At 42.1% G+C, this 26,844-nt stretch overlaps 3 protein-coding genes across 3 annotated transcripts; 1 reads left to right on the top strand and 2 right to left on the bottom strand.

Moving 5' to 3' along the window:
- Positions 1-1,258: 1,258 nt before the first annotated feature.
- LOC102792936 (transketolase-like) lies at positions 1,259-13,903 on the top strand. The gene is made up of 14 exons (XM_035905755.2): positions 1,259-1,504; positions 2,788-2,905; positions 3,160-3,273; positions 3,895-3,992; positions 6,184-6,375; positions 6,607-6,725; positions 8,061-8,257; positions 8,403-8,567; positions 9,187-9,343; positions 10,218-10,348; positions 10,459-10,542; positions 10,696-10,789; positions 10,932-11,054; positions 13,088-13,903. Exons 1-14 carry the CDS (start codon positions 1,398-1,400, stop codon positions 13,273-13,275), a joined length of 1,887 nt encoding a protein of 628 aa, XP_035761648.2. The 5' UTR covers positions 1,259-1,397; the 3' UTR covers positions 13,276-13,903.
- Positions 13,904-16,130: 2,227 nt separating this feature from the next.
- Positions 16,131-21,115, bottom strand: LOC102793533 (uncharacterized). The gene is made up of 8 exons (XM_006785413.2): positions 20,971-21,115; positions 20,693-20,854; positions 20,246-20,346; positions 18,954-19,040; positions 18,549-18,696; positions 18,090-18,169; positions 17,904-17,997; positions 16,131-17,438 (listed from the first exon to the last, which is right to left on the bottom strand). The coding sequence occupies exons 2-8, from the start codon at positions 20,802-20,804 to the stop codon at positions 17,029-17,031; spliced, it is 1,032 nt and encodes a 343-aa protein (XP_006785476.2). The 5' UTR covers positions 20,805-20,854; positions 20,971-21,115; the 3' UTR covers positions 16,131-17,028.
- A 152-nt stretch (positions 21,116-21,267) lies between these two features.
- nsun5 (NOP2/Sun RNA methyltransferase 5) lies at positions 21,268-24,356 on the bottom strand. The gene is made up of 4 exons (XM_006785412.3): positions 23,272-24,356; positions 22,648-22,855; positions 21,960-22,124; positions 21,268-21,553 (listed from the first exon to the last, which is right to left on the bottom strand). Exons 1-4 carry the CDS (start codon positions 24,194-24,196, stop codon positions 21,364-21,366), a joined length of 1,488 nt encoding a protein of 495 aa, XP_006785475.1. The 5' UTR covers positions 24,197-24,356; the 3' UTR covers positions 21,268-21,363.
- Between the last annotated feature and the right edge of the window lie 2,488 nt (positions 24,357-26,844).

Here is a 26,844-nt window from a genome sequence, read left to right as displayed (position 1 = left end):
AACTAAGGGATCTCTGTCTTGAATGGTGCAGTTTTGTCTTTGACCACCAGATGTCACTAGTTGCTTACTCAAAACCCGCACCTACCCCACAGTAATTGTCACAGCCAACATCAAATTGTAATTAGTTGGTATCAGGTACGTACAAGGTCGTATTTCTTCAGATAACTTAATCGGGTAGTAGTTCCGGGTTTAAATGACAAATTGAATGCTGATTTTTTATTTATTTATTTATTTTAAACTTACACGGCTTGCTTTTTCTCTTTTACTTACCAGATCATCTGCAGGCAACAAAAGGGAAGATTCCTCAAGAACACCAAAGAGGAAATTGGGGGGGAAGGAAAACTGTCCCACTAAATCAAACGTTGTGCAGACCTCACGTGAATGCTTGTATGTCTCCTTCATTAGGAACTGGGTGGTGATCTCTTCAGTCTTCATTCTGTAAATATTTTACACCAGAATACCCTCTCCTCTGATCATGACCCGAAAAGGCCCACTGCCCTTTCTTAAAGAGGTGTTATACGGTTCTTCAGTCTTTACACGTGGCATCAGTCACACATTACTGAAAGAGCTTCATTTTTTTATTATCTTCATAGTATCATCACAACACGAGCCCAAATGTCAGCGCCTTAAGCTCCCGTTCAAATGTCAAGTGCATTGAATGTATGGGCTTAGTGGTGATGTTGGTCGAAGCTGTGTAAGAATGTGGACAGCAATGCTGCAGCTACAAGGAAAGTCCATTTGTATAAAATGAGTGCATTGGGGTCTATTTATAGAGCGGTGTGCCCGCATTTTGCAGCCTGTATGGATGCATGAGATGAAACTCCTCAGTGCGACTTCACGATAAATAAATAAAACTTTCCCGCTGTTTAAAAAATGACGAATACAAAAATCTGTCAGTATAAACTGATCTCGATGTGCATCACTTATTTTATATTATAATATATATTTCATATATAATGTGCTCCCACTTTTTTGCACGCATTGTTTTGGTTTGCATAGTCGCTGTCTGTTCTTAAAGAGCGTGGATATGCTGAACCTGAGCGTCCCTGATCAGAGTCTGTGTGCCGGCTTGCTGTGAGCGTTCACCCCCGCGTGTGGCCTTGGTTTTAGTCCAAAGCCTTCCTACTGTCGGTTCATGCGACAGTTTGGACTAACTGCAGGCTTCGTTTGGCCCTAGATTAGCCATATTCATAGGCTTCGCTTGCGAACACGCCCCCTCCCTCCCTCTGTCTCTGTGGTTAAACAGCGTTATCTCTTTTTAACCCCTGCCATCGTCCGCTGCGCTCTCCTCGCCTTTATTCTCAGAACAGTAGACCGGGGGGAACTTTTAACTCTTTTAACTCTATTTTACCGGCTTGCGTGTGAGTGAGTGTGCTTCTCTTCGGTTCACCGGCCAGATGGAGGACTATCATAAACCGGACCAGCAGACGGTGCAGGCGCTCAGGAACATCGCCACCCGACTCCGGATCAACTCCATCAAGGCGACAACTGCAGCGGGCAGCGGGTAAGATGGTTAAATCGAGCAGGAGACGCGTGACAGCAGAAAACGTGGTTTTATGCACGTCGTTTTTATCCGTTTAAATATCGATGTGTGATTTCTTTCATTTATGAGGACCTGCTTCAGGGAAGCGCATCGTAATTACAGATGAACTACTCGGAGAACACAGTAACGTCTGTTTTAACGTGTAAAATAGTCAAACTGTGTATTTAAAATATTGTAGATGCACCATATGAAAATCTGTCTGTGTGTGTGACGTGCCTAAACTTTTTTAAGCATTTCAATTGTTTACCTGTGCGTATAGTTAGTTTTATACCAGAGTCTGTGCGCAATTTACGCAAAAGCAAGGGCGGTTGGGCAAGTTCATGTACATACGTATACATACATGCTGCGAGCAATATCCCGACCGAAAATATAGTCTTAATGTATTTAATTATATGTTGTGCCCCTTCAAAATAATAAAACATGTTTATTATTTTAGCCCTTTGGATCGAGCTTGCTGCAGGTGCACTGGTGTTCCACTCCTCTTGTCCTCCGAGATCACTTACGCAACACACACATACAACTCACGCCGGACAGTTGCTTTATGTGGCTATTGCTACGGCTCATGGGTCGATGTGTCGTGCGGCAGCAGAGCAGAGAGCCGCTCAGTGCGCAAACATGCTTCTGCAGCGCCTGCGTGCCCCGACGGAAACGGTTAAGAGGCAAAAGCGAATAACAACGTCCAGTGCGCACTTTCTAAGTCACGATGACAAATATGCTGTCATGATAAAAAATACAATGACCTGGAAAATAAATCGGACTTTTCATTATTGATGACTCTTTTTTTTTTTTTTTTTTTTTTTTTTTTTAATCGAGAAATAAATAAATTGTTTCTTTTTTCTTTCTTTCTTTTTTAATTATCTCATTACATTTTTCATTTCAGGGTATTTAAAAAAAGAAGCTTTAGTGAGGTATTTTTGGCATGCCGCTTGGAAAATGACGTTGAGAATAACATAGAAGAAATACAATCTTCTGACTTATTTCGTGTTAAATGGTCATGATTTAGTGAGTTACACGTTGAATGGTTTGTACTATGTGCGCCCAGAGGACTGAAGGAGCAGTGTAGGAGCTATTGTATATGTGCTTACTGTTGTGTGACCTTGATGATAGTGTGATGGCCTTACATAACTCCCCAAATACTGATGGTCTGGCTTTAATTAACCCACTGAATGTGCACTGACGGGATGAACCGGACAGTTAAACTCAATTTCTAATGTCATTTTGCCTCTGCACCTATTTTGTTGCAGTCACCCCACATCATGCAGCAGCGTGGCAGAGATCATGTCCGTGCTTTTCTTTCATTCCATGAAATACCGACCCGAAGACCCACGTAACGCCAACAATGACCGGTTTGTCCTCTCTAAGGTAATGCGCACACATCCATAATGGTTGTAGACGTTTTCAAAAGCATCAACACACAGAGGGAGGTTGAACTGAGTCAAATAATATGCATGTGCTCTAGTGTATATATATGATTTCGAGATATAGCATGTGTCTAAATAGCTCACTCATATAAGGCTCTAGCATATATATTACAATGCTACAAAATTAGTGCAGTCATCTGTGTTCCCTCTGTTCAGTTATCTGATCAATGAGCTCTGAAAACTTTGCCTCCTCAGGGTCACGCAGCCCCGGTGCTGTATGCTGTGTGGGCAGAGACGGGCTACCTGAAGGAGAATGAGCTTCTCAACCTCCGCAAGGTCGACTCAATCCTGGAGGGACACCCAGTGCCGGTGAGGCAACATTGAAACCTGCAAGAAGTTTAAGGCTTTGAGAGTCACTACCATGAATCAGGAATATTTTAAAACCTTTATGCTGCCTTTCATGGTTTCCTTTCATGCTTTCTTTGGAGTTGAGAGAGAAGTATTTGTCGTGTTTTCACACTGAAGTTGATACGTCTCACACTGCACTAAACACACACGAACAGAGTGAGATATATTGAAAAGTTAAGTAAAATCTTATATATGCTATGCTTTCCGACTTTTCTGTTAAATACTACATAGTTTATGGACAAGTGTTTGTGAATAAGAACATTACAGTATCGTTGCTGCACACGAGACGGTGACACGCTTCCACAGATAACAGCAAAGCATCTGTAGGCAGAGACAGCGAGACAACGCTGCGCCTGTGTGACAGAGATGCTTTGTCGTCTGCTGCAAACATCAGTGACACTTTGTCCACATGAACCCAGAAATTGGCGCACTGTAAGATCCAGACCATAGCTGCTGTTCCAACAGTTTCGCTGCTGCTTTTATGATCCATTTAGAAATGAAAAACAATCCATCTGCTGTTGCTTGCTTAGCTTGAGCTGGAGTGAGTAATGTGCATCTTTTTTTATGTGTGCATGGATGCAGAAGCAGCAGTTTGTGGATGTGGCCACGGGATCTCTTGGTCAGGGGCTGGGAGCCGCGTGTGGAATGGCTTACACTGGAAAATACTTTGACAAAGCCAGGTAACACAAACAAAGTCACACTCACGCGTATAAACACAATCATTTTGGTGGGGGGCGTGCACATTTCTGCAGAAGTGCAGCAGCCCAGTTTGCATCTGCACACATTAAGATGGACTGTATGAAATTATGCATGACATAATGTACGCTGCAGCGAGCTGCACAGACATGTGACATTTCTGCCTGGAGCTTGGGAATAAAACGCTCTCTGACAGGCTTGGTCTGTGCTGACATTTAGGCAGTCACTTAGAGCTTATGAGAGGCGACCTTCATCCTGTTTTACCTTCACATCAGGATTAATGGTGCTGGATGAAATCAGTGGCAGTGAGCTCAGAGTTGAATGCATATAAAAAGTTTTATGTTTGTTAAAACAGTGTACTATTTTTTTTTCAATTTCTTTCAACATCATTCTTCACAATTCAAATGTAGTTTCATCTCAGTGTTTTGACAGCAATGCAGCTCCTACTCAGCTGAATTTCAGCTGATTGAACTCGCTCCACGTTTGTCTCCTTTGTTCTTGCGTGGTCTGGAAAATACCCGGCCGTTTCTGTCTGACAATAGATGTTTAGAGCCGTGTAGCCTGTAGCATGCTGGATTCACGTTTTCAAAATTTGTTCTGATTTTCTATTTTTTTTTTTTTTACGCATCCGAGGTGAAACCTGACTTTCAGGATGATATTTGGTACATTTGATTGTGAGCCGAGCAGAATGTGATTGCTTGAAAGGCAGCTTTGGTTTTTTTTTTTTTTTTGCTGTTTTGCAGGGAGTGCTGCACTTGCACTCTGTGTTGGCTGTCCTTCATCTCTCTCTCACTCTCTTTGCATTCTATGTGCACTCAATTATTTCTGCTCTAATAATCACACACGCAAAAGCACAGTTCTCCCTCATCTCCCTGCCTCACCCATTTGCCTCACCACCTCTTAAAAAAATGATGAAATCTTATATTGTGCTGCTATCTACCTGGGCTCCACTGTGCATTCAGACAATAATAATGCATGGACCATGCGTGTTTGCATGGTGCATGCAGTAACAACACACGTAACAACAACTACTGGCTGCCGGCTGCATCACTGGTTTCATAATATGATCTGAGCCCAGAACCTTTGAATAGCAACTGCATCAATGCCACTTGTGGATACTCTCACACAATAACCTGCAGGATCAAGTACTGACTTAGACAATTCACACCTACAAACACTGGATGAAGGAAGGTGTAACACACACACCTTCTAAGGGAGTCCAACTACAGGAGTAAAGTGATTACTCATGTAGTTGGACCAGTTATATTACTTGAAGACTACTGTGAACACGAGTGGATATGTGTGTCTTAGAATATGTTTCGATGATCACCACCTGGAGCTTTTATCACTGAGTTTTACATTTTTGACCCCCTGTTTGAGGACTCTTGAGGCTGTTTGTTTTGGGTCATTGTCATATTTCAGCGTTAGTTTGGAAATGCAGACCACCTCCCTGATATTGTGTAATTCAGAACAATCTATCTCGTGTTAACTCAAAAATAAACGTACAGACAGTTGATTACATAATTTCAAGGAAAGATGCACTACAGAATAGTATGTGATTTGGTTATGTTCAAAGATTTTTTAACATTTCATCAAGGTTAATAAACTGCTTTTTGCTCTTTCATTCTTTGTATTACTGTAGGGTCTTTACCTTACAATATAAAGCACCTTGAACTAACTGTTGTTGAATTTGAATTTGAATACTATCCGTTTATACGCTGTATTGGTTTTTCCGTTGTCCTTTCCCTTCAATCTAAAGTCTCTACCTCTTTTCTCTCCAGTCCCACCTCTGTGGAATTCCCCTCGTCTTCCTTTCTTTGTGTGTCGTGTGGTTTTTTTGGGTTTTTTCCTCTGTGGTCGGAGTTGGAATGCGTGGTGTAATTCGCCGTGTCGCGGCCTATCTTCCAGTTTTAATGAGAACGTGTCTATTTGACTGGAAAGCTGTCAGGAGTTGTTACGCCACAGAAGCAGCTACTGAGGATGATCACAGCGTGGTGGGGATAAGGATTGGGGGAGGGATCTGTTTTTGTCTGTCTGTGTGTTTAGGTGTCATGGTCAGCTGTGACATCATGCCACCATAGGGGGGCATCAGATGATGGGAGGACGTGAAAGGACAGGAAAATTGAGCTGATATGAAAAATAACTAATTTCTCTTTCCCCGGTCTCTGTTTGTAGCTATCGGGTGTTCTGCCTGTTGGGTGACGGAGAGCTGTCAGAAGGCTCGGTGTGGGAGGCCATGGCCTTCGCCTCGTACTACCAGCTAGACAACTTGGTAGCCATCTTGGACATTAACCGACTGGGTCAGAGTGACCCGACTCCCCTGCAGCACCATGTGGAGAAATACCAGCGGCGCTGCGAGTCCTTTGGGTGAGCCAGGGGGGAAGTCAAAAACTATCTGAGTGGGTTATTTAGTGCTTCAGTAGCTGCTTAAGGAGTCATTCACAGAACCGTTAATCAAACTCAGCTTCAGTCATTTATTTATAAAATAAAGTGCACTTGTTCTTTAATTAATATGTAAGATTTGCTGCTCAAAATTAGTTTTTTATATTTTGACTCGAGCATAAGCACATGTAATGTTTGACTTGTCTGTTTCCCCAGCTGGCACGCCATCATAGTAGATGGCCACAGTGTGGAGGAGTTGTGTAAGGTGCTGAGTCAACCACGCCACCAGCCACTTGCCATTATCGCCAAGACCATCAAGGGCAAGGGCATCCCAGGTATAGCAACTAGGCAGACAGTGGTTCAGAGTGCTCAAATATCAGTATTTTGTACTGTAATGAGCACCAGTTTCCTCTTCCTACTGAATAAATAAAGGTTGTTTAATCATTCCTTAAAGCATCCAGATAAATTGTTAAGTTTTACTGCAAGGTTTAACATTTAAGATGTTTTTAAAAAGTGCTCTAAAATCCTCCTTTTTTTAAAAAGACTGGGCAAAATGTGGCATCTGACTGGGAATATTAGATCTGTCTGAAGTTTTCTGAACTGCCCCAAGCACCCACTGTGAGTGCACAGAGGCCTTAACCCCCCATAATCCAGGTAGCGCTTCGGTGCTTTAGCTGCTGCAGCTCCATAATCCGTCAGAATGTGTAGGATACACTCCCTACAACAGCCCATTGTACTTGTGTTGTGATAAGCTAAGTTGGAGTGTGTGCGACCGACCGCATGTGTTTGTTGGGGAGAAAGAGACGGTTGTTATAAGAGGGTCTTTGTGTACAGAAGAGTGAACCAGAAATCTTCAGTGTTGTTGCAACCCTGTGGCCTCTTGGCCTTAACCCTTGACCTCTGCTACAGGCTGATGTGACCCACTGGTGCGGAACATTGTTATGAGTGTGACAGCATGTGCACCTGCATGAATGTGGAGGGCATACGCTTGCAAGACGTGGACAAATTGGTTCCGTTAAAGAAAGAAAACTGAACAATGGTCGCCTCAAAAGTAACAATAAATAGAAATGTACTGAAAATTAACACATTTAAAAGGTCAAGGTACGTCAGTGTCAGGTAGCACCATTCTTCGCTGTCTGAGCTAAAGTGGTTTTAATGAAAGATGACTGAGGAGGACACCACCGCTGAAAACAAATAATTTGTAATTTGTCAAAATGCGTGTTGATGAGTCATGAAATTTCAAGACTATGGCGGCATGAGCCAAATGTGCTGCACAGCATCAGGAAGCTTATGAATTCTCTGACAGGATAATGAACCAAATCACTCAGCCGAAAAGACCCGGTGTTCTGAAGTGACCCAAAACCTGCTGAACATCTGTTGAAGATGCAATGCAATGCAAAGCGATGCAATTTTTGTGAGTCTTTAAGACTTCAACAGTGTGTTTTTCCCTAAATAAATAAAATGCATTTATATGTTGGGTTCACGCATGATTAGCCCAGTGCTGACCTATCCGGGGTGTACCCTACCTTGAGGGTCTTGTGACAAGAAGAAGAAGATAGATCAAAATATTTAAATGTTAAACTTTGATTAGGTGTTTGAAAGATCACTTGCTTCTGTTGGTCAAAAGAATAGATGCTCAGCGGATACTTAGGCGTGTCTGTGTCTTTCAGCGGCTGAGGACAAAATGGGCTGGCATGGTAAACCCCTGCCCAAGGACATGGCAGAGAGCGTGATCAAGGAGCTGCAGAACCGTATCATCAGCTGCAACAAACGCCTCTATCCTGCTCCCCCCAATGAGGACACATCCCCTGTTAGCCTCCGCAACATCCGCATGCCGAGTGCACCCAGCTACAAACCTGGAGATAAGGTAAGATCAGTGGTAGCAGACAATCATTTTTACCTGTTCATAACATTAGATCAAAGAAGTAAATAAAATCTTTTTGCTATTTTTTTTAAATAAAAACTTGAGCCGAGCGTACTTTATTGAATCTGTTTTCTCCCCCTGTGATCAGATCGCTACAAGGAAGGCGTACGGCATAGCTCTGGCCAAGCTGGGGCGTTACAACGAGCGTGTGGTGGTTCTGGATGGAGACACCAAGAACTCCACCTTCTCTGAGCTCTTTAAAAATGAACACCCCAACCGTTACGTGGAATGCTACATTGCAGAGCAAAACATGGTGAGGATGGTTCACAGCAAGAGAGCTGGAGAAAGTTTCACAGGTGAAGCTAAAGTGTGAAGAAGTATGAGAAGGCCAGCACGTTACTAAAACAAAATAGACTTAAAATTCAAACGCTGATGTATAGAGTCGTAAAAGATGTCCATCAGCACCTGACTGAAGCTATTACATATACACAAAGTGTTTTGTATAAGGTTTTTCCACTTATCTTTTATTTTCCATTGGGGCACAGTTTGCTTACTAGATGTTTTTGATGTGTCGCTGTCCTTTGAGGAGCTTTAACGTCAAACGTCCAATGTTTACTGTTCCTGATTGTTATCAACCATTTCTTGGATCCTTCCAGGAAACAATTTTCACCAGTTTTCTTAATGAAGAAATGCATCATCGTAATGCAACGTAATATTCAGTATACTCTGTAGCACCTTCACAAAGGTGATGACCTATGCGGCATCTATGCTAGCAGCTCTGTGAGGCTCTACTTTATTCACACTAATTACAAAGTGTATTGGAAACTGTAACTATATAGTGCTCGACTTCTTTAAAGCAAAAAGCAAAAAAACATAGATACAAAATATGCTGAACTGCATTACTTTCTTAACGCCTCTCATCTCTCCTGCAGGTGAGCGTGGCGATTGGTTGTGCTGTACGAGACCGTAACGTGGTGTTCGCCAGCACCTTCGCCACCTTCTTTACCCGCGCTTACGACCAGCTCCGCATGGCCGCCATCTCCGAGAGCAACATCAACCTCTGTGGCTCCCACTGCGGTGTCTCCATCGGTCAGTTACCATCTTCCCTTTTGTGTTATGTCTTCACCGTTGTGAAGAGTGCACAGCGTTTGGTTTATTATCATTTCACACCCCAAAGTCAATACTGAAAGGACAGATTCCACTGAGCAAATCCAGTCACATCCGCTTTGATTCTGGACCTGTGGAAAGAAGTCGCTGTTTCTCTCATTCCATATTTTTCTCAAGTTTAGTTTGGGACACTTTTGATTTTGGATCAAATCCACCCACTGAATCATCATTGATAGATAGATAAAACTTTAAAAACTTTATTAATCCCTCGGGTGGGTTCCTCTGGGAAATTTGTTTTCCAAAAAGCACAGCACCGACAGAAGTTACAGAGTTAAGAATATTATATATATATATATATATATATATATATATATATATATACACACATATATAAATACAAAGACGTATATAGATAAAATATACAAAGGGGATAAATAGAATAAATAGGAATAAAAATAAAAATAAAAATAAAAATTTTTTGGACTTGTAGTGGTGAAAAATATGAAGTTACTGTTTTTGCATGTTGCTCCTGTTCCAGTATCGCGGCACTGGTTTGAAGCTCTCTTCCGTTTTTAATTGGTTTTGAACCCCATAAATACTAAACCTTTGCTTCCATCTTCCTCTGTGTTATTGTGTTGTTCACATTCTCTCCTGGTATCAGCACTCCTCCCGTCCTTCCTCTCTGTCTCTGCGTCATGGAGGTGATGACAGAGCAGACTGAATCTCTGTCACCTCTTCCTCCCCCTCCTCTTTCTTCTTCTCCTCCTCCTCTTCAGGTACACTGCATGTCCACCTTTGTCGACTGAATGACATTGTCTGTTTCTTGTTGCTGAGGTGTGTGTTTGTGCATATTTAGGTGAGGATGGACCCTCTCAGATGGGTCTGGAGGATCTGGCCATGTTCAGAGCCATTCCTGCAGCTACTGTCTTCTACCCAAGTGACGGTGTTTCCACTGAGAAAGCTGTGGAGCTTGCCGCCAACACAAAGGTACTCATAATGATATTTGATAACGGGAAAAGGAAAGAAAAATATTAAGTACTTAAGATTATGTATGTTAAAAGCAGCGATTCATTTTGATGCTTTCTGATTTGTTCTAGGGTTTGTGTTTTATTCGGACAAGCCGCCCAGAGAACAACATCATTTACAACTGCAACGAAGACTTCCACGTCGGGCAGGCTAAGGTTTGTTGCTGCATTTTAATCAAAATGTTGCTCTATGCGCTAAATAAAATCTGTTTATTGTTCTAATTTTGCTGATCTGCTTAGACTCTGTGCACATTTTCTTCTGGAGTAGAAACAAACAAAGACAAATGTAGAGTTTCCCTTCGCACACAGGTTGTATATAAAACCAATGATGATTATGTGACTGTGGTTGGAGCGGGAGTGACCCTCCATGAGGCTCTGGCTGCTGCTGAAATGCTGAAGAAAGGTATGAAGAAATAAGAAAAAAAAAAGATAAAGCTGACCTGTGACATAAAACAGTGCAAAAACTATTTTGCTTCATTGCTTCTTTTTGTCATTACATTTTTAAAGACACTGTTTCATATTCAACTTCCTCTTTTGCCGTTCAGAGAGAATAAACATTCGTGTGATCGATCCATTCACCATCAAACCCCTGGACTCCAAGACCATCATCGACAACGCCAGAGCCACCAGAGGACGCATTATCACAGTGGAGGACCACTACTATGAAGGTGAGGAGTCTGCACAGTGCCCCTAAGTGAAAATGAACAAATGCTGTATATAAAAGATGGCCAAAAGCTCTGTGTTGAAAATAAAAAGCAAGCGCAATAAACCTGGTCTATTAGCCAGCAGGGGGCACCGACTCTGTCTGGGAAAACGATGCTAAGGAGTCTGCTAAGAAGAAAAATGACTGCTGCTTACTTCATTTAGGACCACAGTAAAAGTTTTCATGATCAGATTGTTGTCTGAACTACTGGTTCAGTGTATTTTTTAATGCAGCATGAGATTCATTTTGTTTTGTTTTTTGGGGGGTGGGTTCATTTAAAGTCAAATAGACAATAAAGTGGGTATCATATAGGGTGTGGGCTCCTGGTGTCTGGCACGTTTCTCAGCTAGGTCTGCCTCACGCTCACCTAGAGATGCTCAGGATGTCTTCTGAACATCTCCAGGTGAGGTGTTATAGGCATGGTCTACTGACACCGGGACACAGAGACATCACACCTCTTGCTCGACTTCCCCACAGAAGAGATGGAGGAAGAAAACGCTTGTTAGTGGAAGGTCTGGCAACACTGCCTGGGCTGCTGGCTGGCTGGTTGGATGGAAACGGCAAACATGTCAAAGCCAAGGATTAAAAAAATGAATGGGTATCATCACAATGGTTACATCAATCTATTAAAGACGGTCTACAGAAATTAATTTCAAGATAAAAAACAACAAAATAATTTAGGGGCAGGACTCTCTCTCTGTATACTCTCTAATGGTTTCCTGACCTCTCTACTGTCCTGTCAATAGAGGCTAAAAGCCAAAACTAAATACATTAAAACAAAAAAACATAACTTAAACCAAGAAGTTGTATATTTCCTTCTTCACAAAATTGGAAAAAAAAGAAATTTGTAAATTTAAACGAGTATCTGAATTTAAAATTGCAATAAAACTTCTATATGTAGAATATTTTATTATTATATCTAAAATATGCTGATTATTTTTTGACCGTTTTATATTCCTGTTTGGTCAAAGTCACATTAGTCTGGCAGCAGCAGGAGAGATTTAAGTAACAGGCATACGAGGGATTGTTATGCAGCTGCTTGCGTGTCTGTGCTGCTTGTGTATCAACTCATGAATAAAAAAGCCCTGAGCAGCAAAGGACAGACGTCTGTGTAGAGACGGAGAAGCTCTTAGGTGGAGAGAGAAGAAGGGCCTGAGGAAGGGAGGAAAAAGACAGAAGTATGGGATACGGAACGTCGCAGAGAACTAAGGTGCATGTTGTAGCGGTAAAGAGAGAGGCGTACGCTAAGGAAAAGGTAAAACAGATATTTTTAAAAATGTTTGTTGGGGGGAGGGAGGGAGGACAGAGGGTGGAAGTGGAAGAGCCTGTCAGGATTTCTTAATTTCATCTCCGGCCTTTGGGCTCTCAGTGACCTACATACAGTACCAGCATGGCAAAGAAAAAAAAAAAAAACAAGCATCCAATTTTTGCTTTTTCCTTTGTCTCCTCTCAGCCTCTGTGTGTGTTTCTGTGAGCCTAAATTTAGCGGTTTGTTTTTCCTTCTTTGAGAGAACTTCTGTCTGTGAAAGAGACAGCACCCATTTGATTGCACACACTTTAAAATTCAGATATATATAATAGGTTGTATGCAACTGGAAATCTTAAAGATTGTGGCCTGTCCAGGTAGGCCAGAGATGTTTTAGTTCAATAAAGTGCGGTGACTTTTTCCGTCAGGTACCTCTTAATGGCCAGCGTATAAAAGGAAGTAACTGCATGTATTACTTACACACCTGATATATTCAGCCTTCAGATCGCATTCCTAAAGGGGATGAACGTGTGACAGGAGAGGAGTGAGAAAACAGAGGGAGGGTGGCGCCAGTCCTGTCAGCACACATTACATCTCTGCTGAGCGTAATCGCTCATGGAGGTGTAGATAGATTAAATATGACAGAAAGGTGAAAGACACTCGGAAAGATGCCGAGCAACTTAGAAACTTGATATTTGGACGAACTACCCATTAATCGATAGTCTTGTCTGCTCTGTATTCTGATTCCTCAGGTGGTCTAGGTGAAGCAGTGTGTTCGGTGGTGGTGAATGAGACCGGCTTCACCGTCCACCGCCTGGCAGTCTCCCAAGTGCCCCGGAGTGGTAAGCCCCACGAGCTACTCCGAATCTTTGGCATAGACCGTGACGGCATCGCTCAAGCGGTCCGCAAGATGCTCAGCAGCTCAGCCAACGCCAAGTAGGAAGGCTGCAGGAGTGACAGCAGCGGGAACAACATGGTAACTGACTCCGTGGTTAACTGGTTACCTCCACGGAGGCACCAAACAAACAAAGTAAACCAACATGGGGGGAGGGATAGCACGACTGGCCCACTCACGCTCTCCTCCTCATAAACCAATTGGAGGCATTCGTTTAAAGCAAAACAAAAAAAAAGAAGGTAACATGATTTCTCTCTGTCATCAATGTTGTCTGACACCCCCGCCCCAGAATTTTACCCTATCACTTTGTGAGTTCAGTAAACACACTTCCTACCCCTTAAACTCACCCATCCCCACACCTCCACCCTCTAGTTCCTTCCTACCTCTCAGAGAAAGTTCTGGTGCTGCTGTAGTGTCTCAGTGAAAGCAGTGAACGTGGTTTGGAGTGACGTCAAGTCTTTATCGTTTTTTCTGTGGAACCCCCTCTCACTTCTTGGGCTCAGCGATATGAGCGTCTGCACCCAGTACAACTTTGTAAAGTCCCACCCGACATGAGCAAAGCAGGGTGTGGAGAAACTCTGGTTTGGTCTGTTTTGAGCACTGACTGTTTTTAACCCGTTTTGACTTGGATAGGACTGTTTCACACCAATAAAGGGATGGTTACTTCACGGTACTTGTGTCTGAGGTCTTTCTTGAGGGTTTCGGTGATGGCACGAAGCAGGCATCACAAGCATATTTTAAGTTTGAAGTCAAAATCCTCCTGTTTTCTTATCTGCAAGTGGCAAATTCAATCACACAAGCCAACTAGTTGCTAGTGTGACCAATAAATGCAGAAATATCAGGTTAATAAATGGAATAGAGTTAATTATTTCAGATGGATTGATGTCGCTAAGCAGGATTTTGTGTCCATCTGTCTGAACTCTCACTGTCTGATTCAGTTTCCTAAATTGCCCTGTAATGATGCTTTGTATTAAACATAATATGAGGAAAAAGTATTGGTCTTACTCCTGTCCTGTCTAAATTTGTTCTTCTTTCGCTTCTTTTTCCCCTCTTCCTGTTAAAAGGGAGTTCTTCCTTCCCACTGTCACCAAGTGCCTTCTCATATGGGATCAGGAATTGCTGGGGCTTTCTGAGACTGTTGTGATTTAGTGCTTTATTAAAGTGAATTACCATCACTGTCATACTTTAATACAAGAAAACCATCATTAATTTTATTAGCAATAGCCCTGCTGTTACTGCTACGAAAATGTATTTTCTGTTTAAGTTTGTATGTGCGTTAATTTGCTGAATAGTGGTCACTGTGGCCTCAAGCAATCAAATAATTGCTTTAAACGAAATCTTTCAATTATGAAGCAGTCAAATTAAAGTGTTCTGGTGACTGGCTGTAGGATCACACAAGCACACAGCTACTGTGTATCATCTATATTTAATGTGCGTGAATAATTTAACAGCCCATTGAAAGATTTAAGCTGGCTGGCTTATATATGTACAAGGTGACAGATTAAAGGAAAAATGTGGCGTTTCCCCAGAACAGCTTTGGGTTGATTCTACAAGACTACTGGAGTGATGGAGCACCAGCGTCATCTAATGTGACGTGAGGATGTGTGTCGCATGTTTTTATGCTTCTTAAAGCATTAGATAAGCCATTTGCCCTATGGATGAGGGTGAAGAGACCGCTCCTATTATGGGGTTGTTGATTTGTGGTGAGTTTATCCTCTAAGTGGACCTAAACCATGGCAGAAAAATGCAGCCCACAGCATAAAGGAACTATCAGAGTGCGGCTGTCAAACATTTGGGGTTTTTTTGTTGCATGAGATATTGTTAGATGCTTATATAATATATAGAAGTACGTTTGTTATAAACTTAATTCAGATTTACTCATAACTGCAATAAAGTCATTAAACTATGAAATTTAGATTGTAAGAAAGATTAAGCAGCAACTGAGCATTAACACAGGATGACACGCAGACAACAAAGATTTAATTTAGCGTTCTTGAAAAAAAAACTCAAAATTTGAACATGACCATGTCCACACTTCTTACTTACATCATATTTAAAATGAATTTTCAAAAGTTTTTTCTTTGAGTTTTCAAAATTCAAAGACACACAAAAATATATAATATACATTCTTTCTGTATTATTCAAATAAATACTGAGTTTAAGTGATTTCCAACACACTGCCTATTTATACCGACACTTTATTGTATCCTAACCTATAGATTCAAAATTAAAATGCCTGAAGAAGACATCTGTGATCACAGTGTAATATTAATCGAGTACATAAATAAGTGTTATTTTGGATAAAGAGTTCTTGAACCCACAAACACTGAATGCAAGCTTTGCTTTGGTGTTAATAGGACAATAAGATCCTCCCCGTCCTCGTACCTGACTTCAATCCTACACTGAATTTCAGGACCTCATCACCTTTGGCTTCCTGTAGCGCCGCACGACTCTGTGTGGTGTTTGAGATGGACAGAGTGTGTCACCTGGGGGTGTGTGAGGGAACAAAGTGAAATGCACTGACAGACTGCGTGCGTGCAAGTACAGTATGTGGCTGTATGTTTACACTCTCCACACACTGTAGGTGCTGTGGCTGCACACAGGCTGGCTGTTTCTCTCTGGAACGCTGTCGTACTGTTGACCACAGGCGGTCGCCTCCTGTCACATTAGATTGCTGCTTCTTGAGCACCTTCAAAACACACAATACATGCAAAATAAAATTCAGTCATGCAGCGCACACACAGATTATTCACAGGCATTTTACAATAATTATGCCCTAACTCTTCAAACACCACAAACGCAGAATTTCATCATCCTTCATACAAAAGCAGCACACTCTGTCTTTTTTTCCTTATTTTTATTGTTTCACATTGACATTCGTGAACATGATAGACATCCGAAAGAAAAAAAGGTCATTTAGTAAGAAGAGAAATGAGAAAGTCAACCGAAAAGATGAAAAAAAAAACAAACCATTATCGCACTCCAGTACTTGTCTTCCCTGTCATTAGTCTTTCCAGGTACATGACAAAAGCATCTTTCAAAATATTTTGAAAAAAGAAAATGTGCATACATACACACGTAAGATAATTCCCCATACATTTCTGATGAAAATCGGGAGTCGTATGAATTTTGTTGACAAGAAATAACAGTTATCCATCACCTGGTTACTTCTTCCACTGCTAAATTTGCAATAAGTATTTATCTTTTATTATAAAGTCCAAATGATAGAGCTCCTTAAATAATTACATGCTTTTGTCTTAAATTCATTTAGTACAACAGTGCTCCAGGCTACCCTACATCCTTACACATCACTGAACGCCACACCCTGTGAGTAAATAGAATATGTTACATACATTCATATATTTTGGTCCTATGTTCATTGCAAGATGCAACTTTAGCTTTATTTTAATTTACTAAAGCTAACGGAAAAATACATTTATTTTAAGGAGATACAAAAAGAGAAATTTCTCTGAATGTTTAAGGCTTAAGGACACACTTGACACTTGAATGTATAACTGAGCATCTCAGTGCGACTGCATTCAAGGAGAAGCTTCTTAAAACACATCAGTGGTTTAGGCATATAAAATGGGGAAATTATTCCAAATAAAGGGATTCTTAGGTTGCTTTTTGGGGGCTGGAGGGTTGTAAAAGTCAAAGAAAAAATTCATTAAAAACACCAAAAAATATTGCTTTTTTTTTCTCTTTTCCATGTGCTGTGGGAGATCTTTCTATTCCCTCTTATTTCCTCCTCCTCTGCACCGATCTGTCACATCCAGTTAGTCAGTCCCCCCTCCCTCTTTAGTTCCTGTACTCATCCCCACAGTCCCCGATGATCACCATGAGGTCCCTGGAGCGTTGTGTCACTGCTTCGATGGCGGAGAGATCTTCAGCCGTCAGTTGCTGGTCAGAGCTGCAGCTTCGCAGGCTTTCACTGATGTGCTGCCCCGCCCCTGCGACGCCTAGCCGGCAACCCACAATGACTCCACCCACTGCAGGCCGGTCCAGCACGTAACGCATCGCCACGCTGGCTATTGAGGAGTCACGTCTCTTAGCTATCGTCTCCAAGGTGCCGAGGAGATCTTGGAAAAGACTCCAGCCACCCCAAGTGTTGATCATGTTCTTGTACTTGGAAAGGGAGGCGGTGTAGAGCTCCGCCCTAGATATGGGCTCTACCTTTCCGAGATAGCGTTCAGAGAGCAGACTGCCAGCTGCACCAAGAAAAAATGGATGTAAGTGAAATGGAGGGGGGGCGGATGAAGGAGTTAAAAGTGTCAGGGTGGGGAGAGGGGAGAAGAGGGAGGACAGATGGGGCGGAAGGATGGAGATAAGTAAGAAACGGTAGGGAAAACATGAAGGGAGGGGAGAAGTGATGGAGGAAAAGAGGTGTACATGGAGACCATAGTGGTTAGGAGGAGGATGGGATGCAGAGGGGGGAAAGTTAGCAGAAAATAGAAGGTGGGAGGGGAAAAAATGAAAGCAAGGGAGAGAGAAAGAGGATGTGTCGTCATGTCATCTGACTCCATCTCAGAAACCCACCATTTTACAGTCCCACACAACAATATTAATGCACAACTCGCACGACTAAAGATGAAGTAACGTCTACTGAGGAGAGACTGAAGTCGAATATTGCTAATGTAAGATGACTGAATGTAAATAAAGGAGTTATATCTCACCGAGCGTGCCGTAAGTGAGGAGCTTAATGTTGTTGGCCACACAGAACTGCTCCATCCTGGCTGCAGGTCGCTGGTCAATCACCGAGTACTGAACCTGCACAGACGGCCACATTAAACACAAAGAGAAGAGGAAGACTATCCTAAATGTGATGGAGCAGTGTTCTCACACGTAGAGGGATGTGTTACCTGGTTGCTGGAAATGCGGATGCCTTTGCTGGTGATCTCTTCCAACCTCTGTGTGTCAAAGTTAGTGAGGGCGAGCTCACCTGAGGAAAAAATAGTCAGAGTCTTAACTTGTGTGTCCGGGAACCAGCACACCTCTGGTACTGTAGTCATGATTTAATGCAATGCAATAACGACACACATTAGTCAAGATTTGTTGTTAAGAGTCAAAACCAAATCTGTGTGTATGTGTTTTTCTATCCATATCAAAGTGCACACTGATATTAAACCATGATTAGCCACCAAAAGAGTCAAATTCTTGTGTTTATATACATTTATGCTGTTCTCCTCAGAGTTTCCCAGAGTGCAAAGCAATTTTTTGTCATTCATGTTTGTCACTCATAAAAACTTATGAGTTTATATTATAATCATATGTTGTCCGTTCATTTATAAATTGTGCATTTAGTAGTACAGCGCACATACGTATGACTCCTTCCTGCTGCAGGTCAGAGAGGTGACCCAGTGCCTCCAGATATCTCTTGTCCCCATAGTCCCACCAGTGAAACTGAACACAGTCCAGGGTGTCCACCTGCATTCGAGTCATGGACCGCTGCAACGCCTTCTCCACCACCTGCAAGAACAGAGACAGTTTAGCTGATTTCTTCTCCCAGAAACATCAAAAAATGTCAAAGCTGAGTGCTGGATTTTATGGACTGATACTCGAATCAAACCTAACTGTATCTAAGCTATTCATAGAGATAAAGACAGAAAAGAAATACTGGCGAGGTTATGATTTGATTCTTAATAAAGACATGCACTGCTCTCTAGTGGATAAAACCGGTCTCACTGTTAAAAGCACAGCAGACTGAGCATTGCTGAGTGGCTCACCTTGCGCTCCATCAGTCCAGGTCTTGGTACATATTTAGTCAAACCCTGCAGAGCCGGGCTGAGACTCCCAGAGGTTTTGGACTTCAGCTAAAGATCAAACAAAGATACAAGTTGAAAAAACACCAGTGACTGAGCGGGGTTACATTTTACAGCTAGACTGAACACACTAATTCTGAATTAAGGGTGGAAGAGTTAAATAGCATATGTGGATGGGGTTTCTTTATATGGGGAAAAAGCCTGGACAGCTTGTGTGGGGAAATAAAAACAAGAAGCTTGCTGAAAGAGCAAAGAGCTTTCCGGTCATCTGCACATTATTCCAGGTGAACAGCTGACAAAGGCTGATACCATCAGACTGCCGCAACACATTAGCTGATATTGCATCAACTGACCTGAGTGCACGCACTGGCACTGGTGAGTGTGGGAGTGTCTTAAAGTGCACGCCAAGTATCTGCACCTCTGTGAATAACCAATGCTAAAAAAATATCAGCACTTTCTGCTGTAACACAAAACTTTACCCACGTGCAGGACTATTAAAGGTTTATTTTATCTCTTATCTTTAAATTCTGATGTAATTGTGTTTTCCTACAAAATACTTGACAAGGTCCTGTCAAGATCTCCCAAGGCAAGGTCGTTATTTACTGTCAAATAACTCATTCTCAGCATATGACAGAAAATTACACAGGTTTCTGTCTCTAAATCAGGAACCCTGCTCTACCTTTTCTGCTCTCTGTAGTTCATCTTTTCCTTGTTAATATCACACAGACAAACACACTGCAGTACATCACTCCAACTGCAACTGTGTAAACATCAGATTTTAAACATCACAGTAGTAAGAGTCCCCCATCCCTCCTCACTCAAGTTTAATTTACCTGTATTGATATCTTCCAGCACACTGAATAAAGCTGGCAAATAGTTGGCAAAACTGAGGTTTCGTCAAATTAAAATGGCTTTTTTCTTCCCATTGTTGTCAAGCGGTTGCTCATAAGGGATTGTGTAATTGCTGGGGTTTCTTTCTGATATTGTAGGGTGTTTATTATACTGTATGGTCTTCCCCTCACCCCAAACCAATTGGTGCCGCTCCCCAAGTCTGGTTCTGTCTGCAGTTTCTTCCGGTTCAAAGGGAGTTTTTCCTTCACACTCTCACCAAGTGCTCGCTCATACGGGGTCATTTTATTCTTGGGGTTTCTTTCTAATATTTTAGAGCCTTTACCTTACAATATAAAGTGGTTTGAAGTAACTGTTGTGATTTGGCGATGTGTAAGTAATACTGAATTCCGTATATACACACTTACCTGGCTGTTAAACTGTCCAAAGATTTCCTCTGCAGGCCCGTAAATGTCTGCCATGTCGAATGTGGTTAAACCAGCATCTACATACTCCTGCATGGCCTCAACTACAGACATGAAAGGAAAGAGGAAAGCAGAGAAAAGGAGGAAAGTAGCGCAGATAAGGCGACGCGTGGTGGAGCTTAGAGTAGTGTGAATCATTTCTAGTGTATCAGTCCAGCTTTAATTATCCTTAGTTTGCCCAGATACGTTTTAGCTATTATTGTTTATTTATCCCAGAACAATTAAAATAGACCAACAGTACAACTCTTCATGAGGGCTTCATTTATTGTAGGATTATTGTATTAAACTGCACTGTAAATGTACCTAATAAATTCACTGAATGAATGAAATAAAAAATCAAGACACCTAGCTATTATTTTAAGTTATAGCTACCCGGGGTTTACTGTTCACCTGCCCTGACTTTATCCACCGCTCCGTGCGCCCCGGACACCTGCCACATCCCGTTCAGGACCCGGCAGATCTCCAAACCTCCGGACAGTGTCACTTTGGGTACCGAGGACATTCTGCTGTCAGGGCCGAGGGAGAAGCTGCTGGAGGCGGCCTGCCGTCTTACTTTTTCCCCAGTTGTAAATAAAAGAAAAAGGACAACTTTAATAAGTGTCCTTGCTGGGAGCGGTGTCATGCATTAACCGGTGAAGTACTAATACATTCGTGTTAAAGTGACTTACTCCGTGTACGCCAAAAGACCTGCTGGACTCAAAGCCGGCACGCAGCACTGCAGGTCACCGCTTATCGCCGTCAAATTGAAAAATTTATCAGTTACAAAAGAGTTTGGTAACAGTTACAAAACAGACCACTGTTTCCACCAATAGCTGACGCTGTTTTACCGGAAATAAAAATCACTCTACAGGCAAGCTGGCTGCTGATTGCTGCCCCCTGCTGGATAATTCAGGAGGGGACTAAAATACCTGAAAACATATCTCGAAAACAAGCAACACCAATAACACACAGATGTGACGCAGTAAAAAATAAAAAGTATCTTTACTTTTCAGTTACATCTCAATTAGAAATCAACAGCACTGTTCATCCAGACGAACTGTGCAGCAGTCCAATTTTAAATTTCACTCTGCAGTTTCTGCCCCCTTCTTTTTTTTCTTCCTCTTCCTCCTCTTCTTATTGTTGGGTTTGCTGCCAGTCTGTCCTCCTACAGGTGTTGGTCTGTCCTCTGTCTCTGAAGCTTCAGAGTCTTCTTCTGAAGCTGCAGGTCTCTTCTCAGAGGAAGGCAGATTGCGTGGTTTCACCTCTGGGCCGCTGTGACGGAGTAAAGAGCAAGAGTCAACCTACTCACCTAAAAACACTACAGGAAACTTCCGCAGTACTACTGCTGAGAGAAACATTAAAATAATAAGTTGCTTAGCCACTTTGATCAGGTAATCATGTTTTATCCCAAAACAAAGATTTGAACAGATCTAGACAGTGTTACAGTAGAATTAAACTAAAAGAAAAAAAAAATACTGACAAATTCAACATGTTTTTATGAGCAGACAGGGAACAAATACAGAAAGTCAAATATAATAGACACAACTAAAAACTATTTAGCTAAACACACTGTTAGCTAACCACACAGATGTGTGCGCAGACCTGCATGGCCATAACTTAACCTTAACATCAGCTGTTACATTATTTTACTAAGTTTACATGACACTCAAGTATTCACCTTATCTGAACAGCCAGTTCCTGCTTTGTATTTCCAGGCTCGCTGTGTTTCTCCAGCAGGGCCACGAAGAAGCCGTGCGTGAGGGTCTTGGCGGTGCTGGCACGCAGACACTGTGGGAGGGGCTCCAGGCCTCGCTCAGGCCACTCAGCCAACAGAGGAACCAGTCTGGATGGGGAGGCACGAAAGGATTTGAATAACACTTCTAACAACCAGTTTGGCAAAAATAACATAACTCAGGGAGCAAAACCCCAACACTGAACACCTGAACGTTTGTTGCATTTTTTTTAAACATATTTTGAGTTTGTAAAAGCTACCTCAGCCTGTATCTCTACACTTACAAACAAAACCGTAAACCCCCCTCCCCCCCAAATTACATATGTATTATGGATATTTGAAATTATTTCACTGTCACTAACTGTCACAGTCCTCATTTAATGAAAATCTTAAATCTTGTGCCGTCAGTGTCATTGCATAGTCCTGAAAATGGTCTCACATACCTGTAATGTCCAATTTTATTGACAACACTGCAATGCAGTACTGCTACTATAACATGCATGTGTGTCAAGGTGGAGAGATCACAGAAAAATAAAAAAAAAATCTCCAGGTTTCATCGTCTAGACAGCTAAATAAGAATAGAATGCTTTAAAATGATAAATAAACAGTCTGAATGTCTTCAGGCTGTTGCTACCTGAAGCCCGGGTTCTGCTGCAGACAGGCAGCTACCACTTCCTCATTCTCCTGTTTGTGGATGGAGCAGGTGGAGTAGACCAGGCGCTTCAGGCTGGGAAACCTGAGAGCGTGGTTAAGGCAGCGCAGCTGGAAGGAGGCCAAAGAGGCCAGACGAGCCTGTTCCTTCTCCTGGTCAGCAGAGGTGTTGTCCTGGATGCACACCATACCTGAACCCCGTCACACACAGATTACAATGGTTTTTTGGTTGTTGTTGTTGTGTTTTTTACTATAATTAAGCTGTTTGTTTCTTTATTTGCACACTGGGACTCTGATTCCTGCTTATACTTGTGAAACACAGCTAAGTTTTGCAGTATCTGCTTAGGGGGAAACATGAACTTGAGAGAGGAAGGATGGATCTGTGATGCCTAAATGGGTTTCTATTCCAGTTTCTACTCTGCACACCCACATCTGTGACTAACGTTTGTTACATAAACAACAAATTCAATGTTTAAAAATGAAATAAATATGATACATTTTGCATTCAAGGTAAACTAAAGTGTCATAAATTGAAGATACATATGCACAGATGTTATAAAGAACCCTACTGCAGTCACACAAACACAGGGATAACTGGTCACTCTACCTGAACCACTGCAGGAGGGATCGAGCAGGATGTGCTGAACATCCTTATACTGCGGGTTTCCGGGGTCCACCTTCAGGAAGTCCTGGTTGGCCAGCTGCTGACAGGTGACCCCTGCACGGAGCAGGAGAGTTGACATGGTGGCCAAGCGCTTTCCATCCAAATCAAAAGCAAACAGCCTGCCCTTGTTCTTCATGATGGCTGCCAGCTGACTGGTTTTGTTGCCGGGTGCAGCACAGGCATCAATGATGTGGCTACCAGGTGGAGGACTAAGAAGATGAGCGGGGAGGCAGCTGGCTTTGTCCTGCAGAACTATGTGGCCTGCTTTGTATAGGAAGTGGTCATGGAAGTCAGTTTTAGGAGAGAAGACCAGCAGCTCTGGCAGGTGCAGGTCACTCAAAAAGTATCTGTCTTTCAGGGATAAGTCTTCCAACCTGCAAGCCTTCCCCAGGTAGGAGAAGCCATCCCTCTTCAGGTAGTCCACAACATCCTCCACAGTGGTCTTCAGAGTGTTCACGCGAACATATCTGGGCAACTGGTCTCCAGCGGGGTGCTTGACACTGCAAGGAAGCAGGTCTTCATTCCTGCTTACCTTCTGCTTCACCTTCATGCGAGCCAACTCCGCCTGCAGTCTGGAGCGATGCTTCATCATCATGGCCTTCCAGGATCCGCCACACTTCAGCCCCTGGCCTATCAACAGGTCGTACACGAGCACCTTAGCCAGGGGCATCTTTAGCTTGGTATGCCTGAGTAGCTTGGTGGACTCGATGATCTCCTGCAGGACGGAGGAAAACTTCTGGGTCTCACAAACCAGAGCGAACAGCTGCTTGATGTTCTTGAATTGACTGTCGTAAACCAGAGTTTTCAAAGCCCCCTGTTTACCCTCGACCTTCTCCATGATCTCTGCTGCTTTCAGGTACAGAGCCATGGCGAAAGAGGGTTTTTTTCCTACTGTGCTCAAACACTCCTTTTCTTTCTTTAGTTCTGGGCAGGAAACAACGAGCGAGTTTATTTGAGCTCTGTAAACGCAGCTTCTTCTATACTTTTCCTCCGTGCACACGTGAGACGAGAGGTCCTGACACCGGAAGTACTCGTTGACTGTTTTTCTTTTGACGTAAGTAGTAGTAAATGGTGCCGGATCAAAGACAGTAGAAAACGTCTCTATCGCCCTCTGGTGCCTGGCTTCAATACAAACAAGTTGTCCTCAAATGTTCTTCTCTCTTTGAGATGCTTTAACAGCGTGGCTTGTCATGAATCGCAAGACTTAAGTTGCTGCGGCAGAAAGAAGATCACGAGGTAATTTAATGACATAAATCACTGATGCAGATTTAAAACACTTTTGAACTGAAACATAGCAAACGTGGAAACTATTTTGATAATGCAGTTATATCTTTACTAAATAAGTTGACATGGATTTTATGGAGGCTGTGTGTGCTTTCCAACAGCAAATATCAATGCATGTTCTGAAGAACATATTTATTGATATGAATAGTAGCGATTGACAGGATTCATTTCATTCTAAACATGGCATAAACAGGATAGTTGCAACTTCAACGATGTCACAGACTATAAATCTATTCTGGATTTGGGATACATGATGATGCTCTGTACTGAGTCTGCACAATAAAGTGCACAATAACCAGTTTGCTTTTTGTCTGGGGGTATGGAGTGGAAGTGTGATTTTCCACTGTCTTTATTGAATAATTATTAACTCTGTAACTTCTGTCGGTGCTGTGCTTTTTTGGAAACCAAATTTCCCAGAGGAACCCACCCGAGGGATTAATAAAGTTTTATCTTATCTCATCTTAATACCACATTTTTAATGATAATGATTTGGTCAACTGGCTCCATGTGATTAAAAGACTGTAAAAATGCTGAGCATGTTTCTCTTTTTGCTAACAACTTGTTCTTTACTTTTAGATCAATGTGATTCAGCCTTTTCCTCAGGATTGATAACTAAAGTGTCCCAACTTACCTGAGCCTGAACTCACAGATGGTGTGATACCTAGGCTAAAAGGGAGATGGACAATCTGGGTTTATCAAAGCACACTTTAAAAGCACTCCTGCTCATGACATGAATAACTTGCACAGCTGTGTAGGCACCATCAATGCTGAATGATATTTGCAGGTTTTCTTGTGTTGTATTCACTGGCATCCACAGTGAAGACATCGTGGACAGCGGAGAATCTCCCAGTGGTGGAGCAGACTGGGACAGAGTTCCACTGATGAAAAGGAGAGTCACGATGGATTTTATAAAAATTAAATAAAAAAAGATTCAGACAAGAAGATTTGTGATCTACACAATCCAAGCTGATCAACAATAAGCTCAGTATTTTCATTTAATATATTTTTCATCTGCTTGAATGTTTCCTGGCTCACACAGTGCTCAACCTGCTAGATTTTTATTTGTTATTAATTTATTTTAAGTGTCTAATCTTATCTTTGAATCAAACATTCATACATATATGCATATCATGCACACTTCCTATAATTTAAAATCTCTTTCTGCTATTTGCACATTTTTTTACTGTAAATTTAAAAGTTTAAAGTTTAAAAGTTAAATCTGTAAATTTTGTATAACCTGTAAATTGTAAATACTGTAAAACCACTGTCGTTTAATGGTCGGGCATTGCATTGCACAGCTACAAGCATTTCACCTAATGTCATACTGTGTATGGTTGTGTGTGTGACAAATAAAATTTGAATTTGATATACACTATGTTCATTATAATAAGATACATATATACTGTCAAACACCACTCTGACATTCACGCTCAGCTGAATATTAAAATGGACAAATATGCCTCATCTCTGCATACGCTATGATCATTATAGAATGACATGTAATATTAAAACTGAGCTTAATCTTCAACATAAGCAGTAGTCATATAAATTCATATACTCTTAAGCACAAATGGTGAAAGATTTTCTGCAGAATAAGTACTTGTACCTTTTGTGAGGTTTGCCAGTATTAGTTGTATTTGTATTGCGGTGTTTTGATAGTATGGCTTCTTATACTGAAGAAATGGGTCTAAATAAATAACTAAATAAATCCTCCAGCACTCGTTGTTGCAACATATTGCCTGACTCATATTGCAAACCTGTTCTCATCTTCTCTGTTTGTTTTTCCACCTCTACAGTTTTTATATTTTCTCGGGAAGTTCATCTGACATAAAACACTGCTAAATTAAATGTATGCAAATACCCGCTGTGACTTCTCCAACCTCAGAGTCTGCAACATCCAAAGACTGTGCTCTGTCAGGTGTATGTGTGATATATATGTGTGATGTATGTCCAGCCAGCAGGCCACAACCAGGCTCTACCATCAGCTAGCAGGCCACAACTAGGCCCCACCATCAGCCAGCAGGCCACAACTGGGCTCCACCATCAGCCAGCAGGCCACAACTAGGCCCCTTCATCAGCCAGCAGGCCACAACTAGGCCCCACCATCAGCCAGCAGGCCACAACAAGGCTCTACCATTAGCTAGCAGGCCACAACTAGGCCCCACCATCAGTCAGCAGGCCACAACTAGGCCCCACCATCGGCCAGCAGGCCACAACTGGGCCCCACCATCA

The sequence above is a fragment of the Neolamprologus brichardi genome, chromosome 20 (assembly GCF_056152115.1).
Source record: "Neolamprologus brichardi isolate AB-2024 chromosome 20, ASM5615211v1, whole genome shotgun sequence".
Lineage (NCBI taxonomy): Eukaryota > Metazoa > Chordata > Actinopteri > Cichliformes > Cichlidae > Neolamprologus > Neolamprologus brichardi.
This window is presented reverse-complemented; position numbering and strand designations above follow the sequence as displayed.

Bases quoted from the DNA above. Each gene is read 5' to 3' on its own strand.
- LOC102792936 (XM_035905755.2), top strand. From the start codon at position 1,398: ATGGAGGACTATCATAAACCGGACCAGCAGACGGTGCAGGCGCTCAGG. The intron at 9,344-10,217 runs GTCAGTTACCAT...GTGCATATTTAG, and splicing joins CCACTGCGGTGTCTCCATCG to GTGAGGATGGACCCTCTCAG. The intron at 10,790-10,931 runs GTATGAAGAAAT...TTTGCCGTTCAG, and splicing joins TGCTGAAATGCTGAAGAAAG to AGAGAATAAACATTCGTGTG.
- LOC102793533 (XM_006785413.2), bottom strand. From the start codon at position 20,804: ATGTCCTCGGTACCCAAAGTGACACTGTCCGGAGGTTTGGAGATCTGC. The intron at 20,347-20,692 runs GTGAACAGTAAA...TCATGTCTGTAG, and splicing joins GGTGGATAAAGTCAGGGCAG to TTGAGGCCATGCAGGAGTAT. The intron at 18,697-18,953 runs GTGAGCCACTCA...CTGTTCTTGCAG, and splicing joins CTGGACTGATGGAGCGCAAG to GTGGTGGAGAAGGCGTTGCA.
- nsun5 (XM_006785412.3), bottom strand. From the start codon at position 24,196: ATGGCTCTGTACCTGAAAGCAGCAGAGATCATGGAGAAGGTCGAGGGT. The intron at 22,125-22,647 runs GTAGCAACAGCC...CTCCCCATCCAG, and splicing joins CAGCAGAACCCGGGCTTCAG to ACTGGTTCCTCTGTTGGCTG. The intron at 21,554-21,959 runs GTGAATACTTGA...ACTCCGTCACAG, and splicing joins GAACTGGCTGTTCAGATAAG to CGGCCCAGAGGTGAAACCAC.